The sequence below is a fragment of the Pristiophorus japonicus genome, chromosome 27 (assembly GCF_044704955.1).
Source record: "Pristiophorus japonicus isolate sPriJap1 chromosome 27, sPriJap1.hap1, whole genome shotgun sequence".
NCBI classification, from domain to species: domain Eukaryota; kingdom Metazoa; phylum Chordata; class Chondrichthyes; family Pristiophoridae; genus Pristiophorus; species Pristiophorus japonicus.
Genome location: NC_092003.1, coordinates 7004038 through 7019451, shown reverse-complemented (window position 1 = coordinate 7019451; position 15414 = coordinate 7004038). Strand labels below are relative to the sequence as shown.

General features: G+C 54.1%; 1 protein-coding gene across 2 annotated transcripts in view; it reads left to right on the top strand.

The window, feature by feature from the left end:
* LOC139239447 (RNA-binding protein 4B-like) overlaps positions 1-15414 on the top strand; it is an 80776-nt gene that overhangs the window by 6162 nt on the left and 59200 nt on the right. The window contains exon 3 of one of the 2 annotated variants that reach the window (XM_070868196.1): positions 7138-7557. The exons of the other annotated variant lie outside the window; for it this stretch is intronic. Within the exon in view, the coding sequence (XP_070724297.1) occupies positions 7138-7162 (25 nt within the window). The 3' untranslated portion in view covers positions 7163-7557. Of the gene's footprint in view, positions 1-7137; positions 7558-15414 lie in introns of those variants that run through there. 2 annotated transcript variants of the gene reach the window in all.

Sequence of the window (15414 nt, the reverse complement as noted above, 5' to 3'; positions counted from 1 at the left end):
TCCAACACACAGCCATCACACTCTTAAATGTTGACCCACAGCCTGAAGTTGACACATTTTTTTTCCATCTACAAAAATCGCCAAGCAGACAATGCAACTCTGACCAAACTTTGAGCCTGTGTTGACTTAAAGACAATCGGGATTGATGGCGTAAGTACTAGGAGCAGGAGGAGGCCATTCAGCCCCTCGAGCCTGCTCCAACTCTGATATTCTCCCTGAGCTTCACTTTCCTGCACTGTCCGCACGCTCCTCGATTTCCCTGAATATCCAAAAATATAAAGATCTTCTGGCTCCATTCAGCCTGGTCCCACACTGCGATGCCCTGAGAGTTACGATATAACCACTCTCCACCCCACCCTGAGCCATGTGATCTCCTGGGAGTGGCGAAAACCCGGCTTAAGAAACCCCCGGCCAATTTCGGGGGATTTAAAAGCTGAGGAATTCACTCCGACTCCCTCAGGCGATAATAACAATTAGGAGCAGGAGTCGGCCATTCGGCCCCTCGAGCCTGCTCTGCCGTTCAATGAGATCACGGCTGATCTTCGACCTCAACTCCACTTTCCTGCACTGTCCCCATATCCCTCGATTCCCTTAATATCCAAAAATCTATCGATCTCTGTCTCGAATATACTCAAAAGACTGAGCCTCCACTGCCCTCTAGGGCAGAGAATTCCAGAGATTCACCACCCTCTGAGTGAAGAAATTCCTCCTCATCTCAGTCCTAAATGGGCGACCCCTTATTTTGAGACTGCGTGAGCCCTGGTTCTAGACTCCCCAGCCCCGGGGGAAACATCCTCCCTGCAGCTACCCTGTCCAGCCCCGTAAGAATTTAGCATGTTTCAATGAGATCGCCGCTCATTCACAACGGTGGTATGCGCGCGGACATAATGCACACTTTGTCCGAAGTTCCACACAATCTTAAAACGCTGCCTGCTCCCGCGCTCCACCTGAAACCCACCAGGTTCGCACAGTGGCGGGGGCACCACAAAAAAAGCAATTAATCTCTGGATGACCCGAGTCTTCTCCTTGCTTCACAATCAAACCGGGTCTGCAGCTGCAGCTTGCCGACAGAATAGCACATTGTGAAGTAAATGATAAAGCACTTCTGTCCTCCCGGGGCAATGGCAGCACTGACTTGGCCACAGTAAAGCTGCCTGTATACGTTGACGCGGTTCACTGCACAATGAGTCTTGCTTTTAGAAACAATCGCTAAAGCTGACATTGAAATACAATTTAAAAAAAAAACTTTTATTTATTTTTCTCCAGCCCCCCCCCCCCCATTCGTACGTTTTCTCTCGTGAACATATTTGCACACACACATTTCTGCTCTGACCCTCCCGTGCGAGGGTACTGCCTGCTTGGCCTCCGGTTCCAAACGCTCGTTCCTCATACGTTAACCGACGCGCAACCTCAGCCGGCTATTGGTGGGGCTTTCCGCAGCCAAGGGTCACTGCATACTGAGCGCGGCTCTGGTCTCTGATAATGCCCGTGGTTCTGGCCGCCCCGAAATACAAAAATTGACAGAGGCAGTGCAGAAGATTTACAAGGATGATACCGGCACTGAGAGGTATAAAGTCAGCTGTGGCTCAGTGGACAGCCTCTGAGTCACGAGGTTGAGAGTTCACATCCCACTCCAGGGACTCGAGCACATAAACCTAGGCTGCCGCTCCCAGAGGGAGGGGCAGTACTGAGGGAGCGCCGTACTGCGCTGTCAGAGGGGCAGTACTGAGGGAGCGCCGTACTGCGCTGTCGGAGGGGCAGTACTGAGGGAGCGCCGTACTGCGCTGTCGGAGGGGCAGTACTGAGGGAGCGCCGTACTGCGCTGTCGGAGGGGCAGTACTGAGGGAGCGCCGTACTGCGCTGTCGGAGGGGCAGTACTGAGGGAGCGCCGTACTGCGCTGTCTGGAGGGGCAGTGCTGAGGGAGCGCCGTACTGCGCTGTCGGAGGGGCAGTGCTGAGGGAGCGCCGTACTGCGCTGTCTGGAGGGGCAGTGCTGAGGGAGCGCCGTACTGCGCTGTCGGAGGGGCAGTACTGAGGGAGCGCCGTACTGCGCTGTCGGAGGGGCAGTACTGAGGGAGCGCCGTACTGCGCTGTCGGAGGGGCAGTACTGAGGGAGCGCCGTACTGCGCTGTCGGAGGGGCAGTACTGAGGGAGTGCCGCACTGTCGGGGGGCTGATGCTGAGGGAGTGCCGCACTGTCGGAGGGGCAGTACTGAGGGAGCGCCGCACTGTCGGAGGGGCAGTACTGAGGGAGCGCCGCACTGTCGGAGGGGCAGTACTGAGGGAGTGCCGCACTGTCGGAGGGGCAGTATTGAAGGACGGCTGCATTGTCGGAGGGGCAGTGCTGAGGGAGTGCCACACTGTTGGAGGGGCTGTCTTTCGGATGAGACGTTAAACCGAGGTCCTGTCTGCTCTCAGGTGGACGTAAAAGATCGCACGGCACTATTTCGAAGAAGAGCAGGGGAGTTCTCCCCGCTGTCCTGGCCAATATTTATCCCTCATTCAACATAACGAAAACTTTATGCTCGTTAACATATCGCTGTGTGTGGGAGCTTGCTGTGCGCAAAATGGCTGTCGCATTTCCCACATTACAACAGTGACTACACTCCAAAAGTACTTCATTGGCTGTAAAGCGCTTTGAGACATCTGGTGGTCGTGAAAGGCGCTATATAAATCCAAGTCATTTTACCTATCAGGAAAGGTTTTCTCTCAGAGACGACTGAAAAGTGATGTGATAGAGGTCTTTAAAATCGGGGAAAGGGTTCAGTAGGGGGCGACGAGTGGCTGGGATCTGGAATGCGCTGACTGAGAGGCTGGTGGAGGCAGACTCAATCATGGCTTTCAAAAGGGAGTTGGATAAGTAGCTGAAGGAAATAGATTTGCAGGGCTCCGGGGAAAGGGCGGGGGAGTGGGACTGGCTGAGGTGCTCTTGCAGAGAGCCGGCACGGGCTCGATGGGCCGAATGGCGGCCTCCTGCTCTGTAACCATTCTACGATTCTATAACTGTAAGAGGGTCAGTAATCAATGGAGGGATGGAGTACAAAAGCAGGGAGGTCCTGCTGCAACTGTACAGGGTATTGGTGAGGCCGCACCTGGAGTACTGCGTGCAGTTTTGGTCACCTTACTTAAGGAAGGATATACTGGCTTTGGAGGGGGTACAGAGACGATTCACGAGGCTGATTCCGGAGATGAGGGGGTTACCTGATGATGATAGATTGAGTAGACTGGGTCTTTACTCGTTGGAGTTCAGAAGGATGAGGGGTGATCTTATAGAAACATTTAAAATAATGAAAGGGATAGAGGCAGAGAGGTTGTTTCCACTGGTCGGGGAGACTAGAACTAGGGGGCACAGCCTCAAAATACGGGGGAGCCAATTAAAACCGAGTTGAGAAGTAATTTCTTCTCCCAGAGGGTTGTGAATCTGTGGAATTCTCTGCCCAAGGAAGCAGTTGAGGCTAGCTCATTGAATGTATTCAAGTCACAGATAGATAGATTTTTAACCAATAAGGGAATTAAGGGTTACGGGGAGCGGGCGGGTAAGTGGAGCTGAGTCCACGGCCAGATCAGCCATGATCTTGTTGAGTGGCGGAGCAGGCTCGAGGGGCTAGATGGCCTACTCCTGTTCCTAATTATTCTTATGTTCAATCCAATCGGGGAATTCAGGAGAAACGCCTTCACCCAGAGAGGGGTGAGAATGTGGAACTCGCTGCCACAGGGAGGGGTTGAGGCGAATAGTATCGATGCATTTAAGGGGAAGCTGGATAAACACACGAGGGAGAAGGGAATAGAAGGACATGGTGAGATGGAGAGGGGAGGGAGGGGGCTCGTGTGCATCATAAACACCGGCACGGAGCAGTGGGGCCGAATGGCCTGTCTCTGTGCCGTACATTCCGTGTAAACGGGGACAGGAACGTGGGACAATTTCCTCCCTTCCTTTGCCCGAGGCATCGATGCGGATTGTAAAGCCTCCACTGGAATGAGCTAACTCAACACAGACCTGAAACCACCCGTGGGACCCTCTGAAGTGCTTCAACATGGTTACACACCCAGCCCTTATCAACAAAGCTGCAGCGGGAATGGATTGGCGTCAGCGGTCTGGAGTATTGCATTTGCCCGGCAGGCTAGCAGCACAATGCTAACGGGGACAGGCAGTCGCTCTCACAGCGATGTCTCTGAAAATCTGCATTGCTTGTGAGCAGGGGGTTAGGGGGCGGGAGTTGGAATAATACGTTCGTGTACAGTCCAGATTCTCTCTTGTTACATCCGGGTGGATCTGGTCAATGGGCAATATCAGTCATAGACATTTATGGCACAGAAGGAGGCCATTTGGCCCATCGTGCCCGTGCCGGCCAACAAAAAGCTGTCTGGCCTAATCCCACTTTCCCGCTCTCGGTCCGTAGCCCTGTCGGTTACAAGTGCACATCCCAAGTACTGTTTAAATGTGGTGAGGGTTTCTGCCTCTACCACCCTTTCAGGCAGTGAGTTCCGCCCCAGACCCCCACCACCCTCTGGGTGAAAACATTTCCCCTCAGATCCCCTCTAAACCTCCCCCCAATTACTTTAAATCTATGTCCCCCTGGTTGTTGACCCCTCTGCCAAGGGAAACCGGTTCGTCCTATCCACTCTATCCAGGCCCCCTCATCATTTTATACACCTCAATCAGGTCTCCCCTCAGCCTCCTCTGTTCCAAAGAAAACAACCCCAGCCTATCCAATCTTTCCTCGCCGCTAAAATTCTCCTGTCCTGGTAAATCTCCTCTGCACCCTCTCATAGAAAATAGGTGCAGGAATAGGCCATTCGACCCTTCGAGCCTGCACCACTTTTGCGTGCAGTCACACCCTTCCTGTGATGTGACGGTCGAGGAAGATTCTAGCGATGACTTTCCCAGTGGCCGACAACAGGGAGATTCCTCCGCACTGCCGCAGTCAGACTTGTCCCCTTTTTTTTTAAAAGAGGGTCACGATTACGGCATCTCTGAGATCTCCCAGTATGCTCTGCTCCTTCCATGCACGCGTGCCAACCGTGCCTCTCCGCCATGCTTTAGCGCCTCAGCGGGGTGGGGGGTGGTTCCAGCCGCTCCCGATGCCTTGTTGTTCTTGAGCTGCCGGCCGGCCTTTTTCCCACCTCGCGCAGGCAGGGCTGGGGTTTTGCCGAGATGCTGGCGGGGTAGCATGCTGCGGGGTAGGGGAGTCGAGGAAACTCGCGGCAAAGGCAGAGAGTCTCGGCCAGAATGGCTCGCACCGATTGCCCACCAGGCTGCTGTGCAGAGCTTTCCCTTTAACCGCCGATAACTGCGGGCAGACGGCCGTCGCTAGGAGATAGCCGCCGGCACGCGCGTGTGTCACGACCATTCTCCGCACCTGGGAAGCCAGGCCTGAGGCCTCTCGCGGCTACGTTGGAATCCGCTGATTGAGTAACGTACGCAATAAGTCCCGATTCATTTCATCGGCGTTCTGCAAAAGAATGAGCGGTTGGCACGCTCTCTCCCCCCGGCCCCCCTCCTCTCCGATGGAATGGGGGTACAACTCCAGGCAAGGTGCTCTTCCATCCACTACCTCGCCCAAGTGACGTTCTTTGTGACAGCCTAAGAATTAGGAGCAGGAGCGGTCCATTGGGCCCCTCGAGCCCGCTCCGCCATCCAATGAGATCACGGCTGATCTTCGACCTCAACTCCACTTTCCCGCCCGATCCCTCGATTCCCTTAATATCCAAAAATCTGTCGATCTCAGCCTTTAATATACTCAAAAGACTGAGGCTCCACAGCCCTCTGGGGCAGAGAATTCCAACGATTCACCCCCCTCTGAGTGAAGAAATTCCTCCTCATCTCAGTCCTAAATGGCCGACCCCTTATCCTGAGACTGTGAGACCCCTGGTTCTAGACTCCCCAGCCCCGGGGGGGAAACACCCTCCCTGTATCTACCCTGTCGAGATCTGTAAGAATTGTGTGTGTTTCAATGAGATCACCTCTCATTCTTCTAAACTCCAGAGAATATCGGCCTAGTCTGCTCAATGTCTCCTCATAGGACAATCCCCCCATCCCAGGAACTCCCTCAATGGCAAGTATATCCTCCCTTAGGGAAGGAGACCAGAACTGTACACAGTACTCCCGGTGCGGTCTCACCAGGGCCCTGTATAATTGCAGTAAGACGTCTTTACTCTTATACTCAAATCCCCCTGTAATAAAGGCCAACATACCATTTGCTTTCCTAACTGCTTGCTGTACCTGCATATGCACAGGTGCTTTCCAGCAGAGAAAAGAAGGACAGACTTGCATTTACGTAACGCCTTTCACGACCACCGGACGTCCCAAAGCGCCTTACAGCCAATGAAGTACTTTTTGAAGTGTGGCCACTGTTGTACTGCAGGAAACGCAGCAGCCAATTTGCACACAGCAAGCTCCCACAGACAGCAATGTGATAAAGACCCAGATCATTTGTTTTAGATGTTGATCGAGGGATCAGTATTGGCCCCAGGACACCGGGGAGAACTCGTCTTCGAAATAATGGCCGTGGGATCTTTTGTGTCCACATGAGGGGCCTCGGTTTACTGTCTCATCCGAAAGACAGCACCTCCGACAGTACGGCGCTCCCTCAGCACCGCCCCTCCGACAGTGCGGCGCTCCCTCAGCACCGCCCCTCCGACAGTGCGGCGCTCCCTCAGCACCGCCCCTCCGACAGTGCGGCGCTCCCTCAGCACCGCCCCTCCGACAGTGCGGCGCTCCCTCAGCACCGCCCCTCCGACAGTGCGGCGCTCCCTCAGCACCGCACTGGAGTGTCCGCCTAGATTTACGTGCTCAAGTCGCTGGAGTGGGACTTGATCCCACAAACACTTAGAGGCGAGACTGCCACAGGTCAGTGGCTAACGACCAGGAGCCTGGTCCCTGGCCAATTTACTCAAAAGGAGAATGAAATTGCGGCCTATAGGGGAACAGCAGGGGGAGTGGGACTAATGGGATCGCTCTTTCAAAGAGCTGGCACAGGCACGATGGGAGAGTCTATGCTTTATCCAATCTGTGCTTCAAGGGTGTTCAGGCCAACTGTAATGTCCTGGCTAACTAAACACAGGCCAGGTATCTAACTCCACATCCTATGGTCTATTTTTTTATATATATTAATGCTGCGCAGTGCCTTTACAACAGGACTGGTCATTTGGCCTTGGAGTGACGGTGTATTTTATGTCCATATACCTCGATGCCTTGTAACTGGCACACGTCCGTCACATGATGTGTCGCGCTGCCATCCGATTGGCTGGCTCAAATGTACTTCGTACAAACAGCGACGAGACAGAACTGAACTGCCAGGGAACCGACCAATCAGCAGGTGGCAAGTAGGACGGAACCCACCAATCAAGAAACTAAGGAGGTACAAAAAAAACCTACTCATCAGCCAATAGCGGGAGCCAATGAAATGACTCAAAAGTGCCAACTCGCTCGGCTGCCATTTTGTTTTGACCTGTGGGTAATCTCCTAGAAAGGAAGGTTTTGAACATTAAAAGCAGAAGTCACGACAGAATTGTTCAACCGAATTTTCTGTACTTTCAAATCTCCCAGTAAAATTTACTTCAGGCACCCCTTTCAGGGTTTTTTTTTGGTATTCGTTCCCGGGATGTGGGCGCCGGCGACAAGGCCCAGTATTTATTGCCCATTCCCAATTGTCCCTCCAGGAGTTGCCTTCTTGAACCGCTGCAGTCCCGTGTGGTGTTTATTCTTGTTGTCTTATCGTAGATGGTTTAGTACAACTGAGGGGCTCGCCGGGCCGTTTCAGAGGGGCAGTTAAGAGTCAACCGCATGGGAGTGGGTCTGGAGTCACATATCGCCCAGACCGGGAAATTTCCTTCCCTAAAGTGAACCAGATAGTTGCACGGTCAACATTACTGATGCAAGCTTTTCAGTCAATTCACTGAAATTAAATTCCCCAGCTGCCGTGGCGGGATTTGAACTCCGGTCTCGCGTATCATTAGTCCAGGCCTCTGGATCACTGCTACAGTAACATAACCACTGTGCTACCGTACCCGTGGTCCCTGGCACATGAGTGTGTGTCGTTTTTGTTGGAACAAAGAGGCTTAAAACACCCACATCACCACCGCCCCATTTTAGAGCGGAGCTGTAACACGTCAGGGCTTTTTAAAAAAAAAACGCAATTAGCAGCAAGGTAGGTCAATCACAAAGCATACATCGGGACGTTGCTGCTTATAAGGGCTGCCGTCTGTCTAACAGTGGAATAGGGCCAAACCTAGGCAAAGTCATTGTTGGAGCCAAAGCCTTTTGTACAGATGAATTTGTTGCTTTCGTACCGTGAATTGGGCTGTGACCTACGCCTTGCCCCGCCACCCTGACTGCCGAGCCTGTCACTAGTGCTCAGGACTCGGACCGTGAAGAATAGCCATGGAACTGGCTGCCAGCGAGAGTAGACTGCACCTTCAGGGGAGAAAAAGAGTGGAGGGGGAAGCGACAGTGCTCCGTGCTTCTGGTCATCACAGGCGGCCCCTCGAAGCGAGGATGAATTGCTTCCACGCCAAAAAGCGATGAGTTCACCGTTGTTTCAATGAAGGACCTAATATTCCGGATCCCGAACTCCATCCCGAAGGGTGGAAGACGCCTGTGGGTGGGTTTTTTTAACGTGGGGTGACCGTTGCACACCAGCCACCACACGGGGCTTGACAGAGCGAGGTCTTGGTCCAGGGGCAAGGGTTAACCAGGACGACTGGAGACCTGCTCTGCTGCACGGACCCAGTGCGCCCACATAGAAAATAGGTGCAGGAGTAGGCCAGTCGGCCCTTCGAGCCTGCACCACCATTCAATATGATCATGGCTGATCATGCAACTTCAGTACTCCATTCCTGCTTTCTCTCCACACCCCTTGATCCCTTTAGCCGTATGCCAACTTTCAATGACTGATGTAGCATGACATCCAGGTCTCGTTGCACCCCCCCCCCTTTTCCTAATCTATCACCATATCGCAGTGTGGGCTGGGCCTGTGCTGCCCCTGGGCCCTCGCCTCTTCTGGGCCCCGATCTCGCGCCTCTCCCGGGCCCCGATCATGTCCCTGTACAAACTCTTACCGCCCCTTCGCCCCTCCTGCTGTGTGCCTGCCCACGCTGCAGTCAGCGAGCTGGCTTTGCAACCATCGCCTCCTGCAGCATTAACACGCGCTGCTCCCTGCAATTGCCCAAATGCACAAGCCCACAAGGTGAGTGTACATAGGCTATTTGACTGTAGGGGGCTGCACTTTGGAACATGCGAATTGCTGGACGTAGAAAGACCGAGGTCCATCTAGTTTTCCTCCTGCCAACCTGGGTAGTCACGTGTTACAACGACAGTGGAAACCATAGGTCACCTGTTCCTCCCAAGCCTGCTACACGTAACCACACCACACCTCAGATTACTCGTATACTATATCTGAAAATGTTTGCTTTCGGAATGAAATCTATCCAATTTGCATTTTCCATGAATCGGTTCTATCTACTTCCTCCGGGTCCCCTGGGAGCCCGTTCCAATTGGTTGACTATTCGCTCACTGGAGGTTATGCTTGAACTGTATAAAACACTGGTTAGGCCACAGCTGGAGTACTGCGTGCAGGTCTGGTCACCACATTACAGAAAAGATGTGATTGCAGGAGAGAGGGTGCAAGGAGATTTACGAGGATGTTGCCGGGAGTGGAGAATTTTATCTACGAGGAAAGATTGGATAGGCTGGGTTTGTTTTCTTTGGAACAGAGGAGGCTGAGGGGAGACCTGATTGAGGTGTATAAAATTATGAGGGGCCTGGAGAGAGTGGATAGGAAGGACCTATTTCCCTTAGCAGAGGGGTTAACAACCAGGGGGCATAGATTTAAAGTCATTAGGGGGAGGTTTGGAGGGGAAATGTCTTCACCCAGAGGGTGGGGGTCTGGAACTCACTGTCTGAAAGGGTGGTAGAGGCAGAAACCTTCATCGCATTTAAAAAGTATTTGGATGTGCGCCTGAAGTGCCGTAACCTACAGGGCTACTGAACAAGAGCTGGAAAGTGGGATTGGGCAGGATAGCTCTTTGTCGGCCGGCGCGGATGCGATGGGCTGAATGGCCTCCTGTGCCGTAAGTTTCAATGATTCTAAGTGCAGTCGTGTCAATGGTTTATGAAGTGGCAGGTGTTGAACAGCTTTCTTGCTCTTTTTGCATTGTTGCTTTAAACATCGGAATTATGCACACACACACACTCAGTTGTAGTAATGGCAGAAGTAGATCTTTTATTTAAACATTCAAACTATATGTTACGTCTGTCATGCACTTATGAATGACTCCACGAGGCAATGTGTTGTACTCAAACTATAGTGACCTTGGTCCTTTATTCGTAACTCCAGAGTGAGGCACAAGCATGGTGGGGCAGCCTTTTATACTGGGCCCTGCACACCTCTGCAGGTGACCCTCAGGTCTCCCACCGCAGTGCCCTCTGGTGGACAGCCTCTGCCACAGGGGCAGGAAACCCCGGTCTCCACCAGTTGCGCCCTCTAGTGGTGCCAGTATAGTATATACACAGTGTAAACCTTATTGAAAGTACATCAGATAACAAGTCTCCATCTCATGCAACTATACAGTGACTACACAGAGATTATATCTATCGTCTGCATATAAAGCACTATACAAAACCAGCGTGAAAGTTACTGAGACACACACACATTTCACAAAGCTAGCCAGCGTGCTAAGCACACACCTAATCTTGAGTGTCTGCAAACTATTGTCTCTCCTCGCTCTTATACCAAACCATAGAATCAATGGTATATGTAAATAATTAACATACAGACGTTGTAGACTAAACGACCATTGTCCTGAAATCATGTCTTAACTGCGTCATGAATTACTGTACACAAACTAGGTGATCAGGAGTTTATACAAAATAAGTCTTTGATTCCAACCAATGGTACATACAAATAATTGACATCATCATCATAGGCGGTCCCTCGAAGCGAGGATGATTTGCTTCCACGCCAAAAAGGACCTAATATTCCAGGTCCCGAACTACATCCTGAAGGGTGGAAGATGCCTGTGTGTGGATTTTTTTTAACATGGGGTGACCGTTGCACACCAGCCACCACACGGGCTTGACAGAGCGAGGCCTCGGTCCAGTGGCAAGGGTTAACCAGGACGACTGGAGACCAGCTCTGCTGCACAGACCTAGTGCGCGCACATATCGCACAGTGTGGGCTGAGCCCGTGCTGCCCCTGGGCCCTGAACTCCCGCCTCTCCTGGGCCCCGATCACGTCCCTCCATGGTCCTTTGCCGCCCCTGCTGTATCTGCCCACGCTCCAATCACCGACCTGGACATTGATGACGTCACTCTTCGCTGACGTCGCTCTCCAAATGACTTACTGTCCTGAGATCAGGTCTGATTGCCACAGTCGACCCCTGCCCTGAATTACGGGAAACACACAGGTGATCAGATTGACACATTTGAATGGCTCCATATCGTCAAGCATCCATATCATCGAGCAAGCTACAATCAGAAAGCTGCTTCACCTTTGACCCAGCACGTGTCATCTCCAGACTGCACCGATAACCAAGTATTTCAGAAATACGGGATTTCGCTCCCACAGCGGGATCGCCTCAATGTTGACACCTTCAATACACCTGATTTCTTTCTCTCGCTGCCACCGAGCATTGTTGCGATCGCTTCAGTATATTCGGACTGCTCTCTTGGGTCTTTTTCGTTTGGTTGCTTTAATCGTCAGATTACACACGCGCTCGTGTGCAGTAATGACAGGATCAGACCTTCATTTAAACCTCCATGACTACACAAAGACCTGTATGAAAGATACTGAGACACACACTTCACAAAACCCGCGCGTGCTCCCTGCTCTCGAGACACAATTCTCGTGTGTTCAGCCACATCTCTTGCACAAAACCAGGTCTTTGAACTCTACATTCCTTACATACTATCAATAAATCACGGCGCATCAAAAGCACATACAAATACTAACAGAATGACAATGTAAATGAAACAGCTGACCACTCAACTGTCCTGAAATTGGTTTATTGCTGCAATGGACTCTTGCCATGAATGTTACTACGATAAATACACAGGTGACCAAATTGACACATTCGATTGGCTTTCCTGTGGCGACATGCTCTCCTTTCATCTCGGACCCGATTTACAACCCACGCTCATCAGAAAAGCTTCTAACCCAGCATGTGTCATCTTAGACGGCGCCGAAAGCGAGATATTCCGGACTTTTGGTCCCACATTCTCAAACAGGACCCGTAGGCCTCTCATGTATTCTGTCCCGGTTATTTTCTTTCCATTTGAGTAATATTTCCTTCCTGGATTACTTGCCCCCTCCCCATGTGAAGCACTTTGCGTATTTCTACATTGAACTGCACCTGTCTGCCCAGCTCCCAAGTGTATTCAAATTCCATCCACCCGCCGCCCCCCGTAGTTTATCCTGTCCAGCACTTGGACTCTTCCACTGGTCGGACGCTGCAACCAAACCCACCCACCCACCCAGTCATTTTTTTTTCTTGCTGTTCACACAGCGCCTCCCATGGCCACCAGACGTCCCAAAGCGCTTTACATCCAATGAAGTACTTTTTGACACAGTCAGTGCTTTAATATTGGAAATGCAGCAACCAATTTGCGCACAGCGAGCTCCCACAAACAAGAAAAGTGATAATGACCCAGATCATCAATTTTGGTGATGTTGATTGAGGGATAAATATTGGCCGAGGACACCGGAGATAACTCTGCTGTTTCTGTTAGAAATAGCATGCGTGGGATCTTTTACATCCACCTGAGAGGGCAGACCTCAGTTTAACGACTCATCTGAAAGATGGCAGCTCCGACAGTGCAGCGCTCCCTCAGTGTCGCCCCTCTGAAAGCACAGCGCTCCCTCCAACAGTGCGGCGCTCCCTCAGTACTGCCCCTCCGACAGTCCAGCGTCCCTCAGTACTGCCCCTCCGGCAGTGCGGCGTTCCCTCAGTACTGCCCCTCCGGCAGTGCGGCACTCCCTCAGTACTGCCCCTCCGACAGTGCGGCACTCCCTCAGTACTGCCCCTCCGACAGTGCGGCGCTCCCTCAGTACTGCCCCTCCGACAGTACGGCCCTCCCTCAGTACTGGCCCCTCCGACAGTGCGGCGCTCCCTCAGTACATCCCTCCGACAGTGCGGCGCTCCCTCAGTACTGCCCCTCCGACAGTGCGGCACTCCCTCAGTACTGGCCCCTCCGACAGTGCGGCGCTCCCTCAGTACATCCCTCCGACAGTGCGGCGCTCCCTCAGTACTACCCCTCCGACAGTGCGGCGCCCCCTCAGTACTGCCCCTCCGAAAGTGCGGCGCTCCCTCAGTACTGCCCCTCCGACAGTGTGGCGCTCCCTCAGTACTGTCCCTCCGACAGTGCGGCGCTCCCTCAGTACTGCCCCTTCGACAGTGCGGCGCTCCCTCTGCACTGCCTTTCTGACAGTGCAGTGCTCCCTCAGTACTGCCCCTACGACAGTGCGGCGCTCCCTCAGCACTGTCCCTCCTACAATGCAGCGCTGCCTAAGTACTGCCCCTCCGACAGTGCAGCGCTCCCTCAGTACTGTCCCTCCTACAATGCAGCACTGCCTCAGTACTGCCCCTCCGAAAGCACAGAGCCCCCTCAGTACTGCCCCTCCGACAATGCGGCGTTCCCTCAGTACTGCCCCTCCGACAATGCAGCGCTCCCTCAATACTTTCCATCCGAAAGCACAGAGCCCCCTCAGTACTGCTCCTCCGACAGTGCGGCGATCCCTCAGTACTGCCTCTCCGACAGTGCGACGCTCACTCAGTTCTGCCCCTCCGACAGTGCGGCGCTCCCTCAGTACTGCCCCTCCGACAGTACGGCACTCCCTCAGTACTGCCCCTCCGACAGTGCGGCGCTCCCTCAGTACTGCACCTCCGAAAGTGCGGCGCTCCCTCCGTACTGCCCCTCCAAACATGCGGCGCTCCCTCCGTACTGCCCCTCCGACAGTGCACCCCTGCGTACTGCCCCTCCGACAGTGCGGCACTCCCTCAGTACTTCCCCTCCGACAGTGCGGCGCTCCCTCAGTACTGCTCCTCCGAAAGTGCGGCGCTCCCTCAGTACTGCCCCTCCGACAGTACGGCACTCCCTCAGTACTACCCCTTCGACAGTACGGCATTCCCTCAGTACTGCCCCTCCGACAGCGCGGCGCTCCCTCAGTACTGCCCCTCCGACAATGCGGCGCTCCCGCAATACTGTCCCTCCGAAAGCACTGAGCCCCCTCAGTACTGCCCCTCTGACAGTGCGGCGCTCCCTCAGTACTGCCCCTCCGACAGTGCGGCGCTCCCTCAGTACTGCCCCTCTGAAAGTGCGGCGCTCCCTCAGTACTGCCCCTCCGACAGTGCGGCGCTCCCTCAGTACTGCCCCTCCGACAGTGCGGCGCTCCCTCAGTACTGCCCCTCCGACAGTGCGGCTCTTCCGACAGTGCGGCGCTCCCTCAGTACTGCCCCTCCGACAATGCGGGGCTCCCTCAGTTCTGCCCCTCCGAAAGTGCGGCACTCCCTCAGTACTGCCCCTCCGACAGTTCGGCGCTCCCTCTATACTGCCCCTCCGAACATGCGGCACTCCCTCAGTACTACCCCTCCGACAGTGCGGCGCCCCCTCAGTACTGCCCCTCCGAAAGTGCGGCGCTCCCTCAGTACTGCCCCTCCGACAGTGTGGCGCTCCCTCAGTGCGGCGCTCCCTCAGTACTGCCCCTCCGACAGTGCGGCGCTCCCTCAGTACTGCCTCTCCGAAAGTGCGGCACTCCCTCAGTACTGCCCCTCCTACAATGCAGCGCTCCCTCAACACTGTCCCTCCGAAAGCACAGAGCCCCCTCAGTACAGCCCCTCCTACAGTGCAGCGCTCCCTCAATACTGTCCCTCCGACAGTGCGGGGCTCCCTCAGTACTGCCCCTCCGAAAGTGCAGCGCTCCCTCAGTACTGCTCCTCCGACAGTGCAGCGCTCCCTCAGTACTGCCCCTCCGAAAGTGCGGCACTCCCTCAGTACTGCTCCTCCGACAGTGTGGCGCTCCCTCAGTACTGCCCCTCCGACAGTGCGGCGCTCCTTCAGTACTACCCCTCCGAAAGTGCGGCACTCCCTCAGTACTACCCCTCAGACAGTGCGGCGCCCCCTCAGTACTGCCCCTCCGACAGTGCGGGGCTCCCTCAGTACTGCCCCGCCGAAAGTGCGGCGCTCCCTCAGTACTGCCCCTCCTACAATGCAGCGCTCCCTCAATACTGTCCCTCCGAAAGCACAGAGCTCGCTCAGTACTGCCCCTCCGACAGTGCGGCGTTCCCTCAGTACTGCCCCTCCTACAATGCAGCGCTCCCTCAATACTGTCCCTCCTAAAGCATAGAGCCCCCTCAGTACTGCCCCTCCGAACATGCGGCACTCCCTCCGTACTGCCCCTCCGACAGTACGGCATTCCCT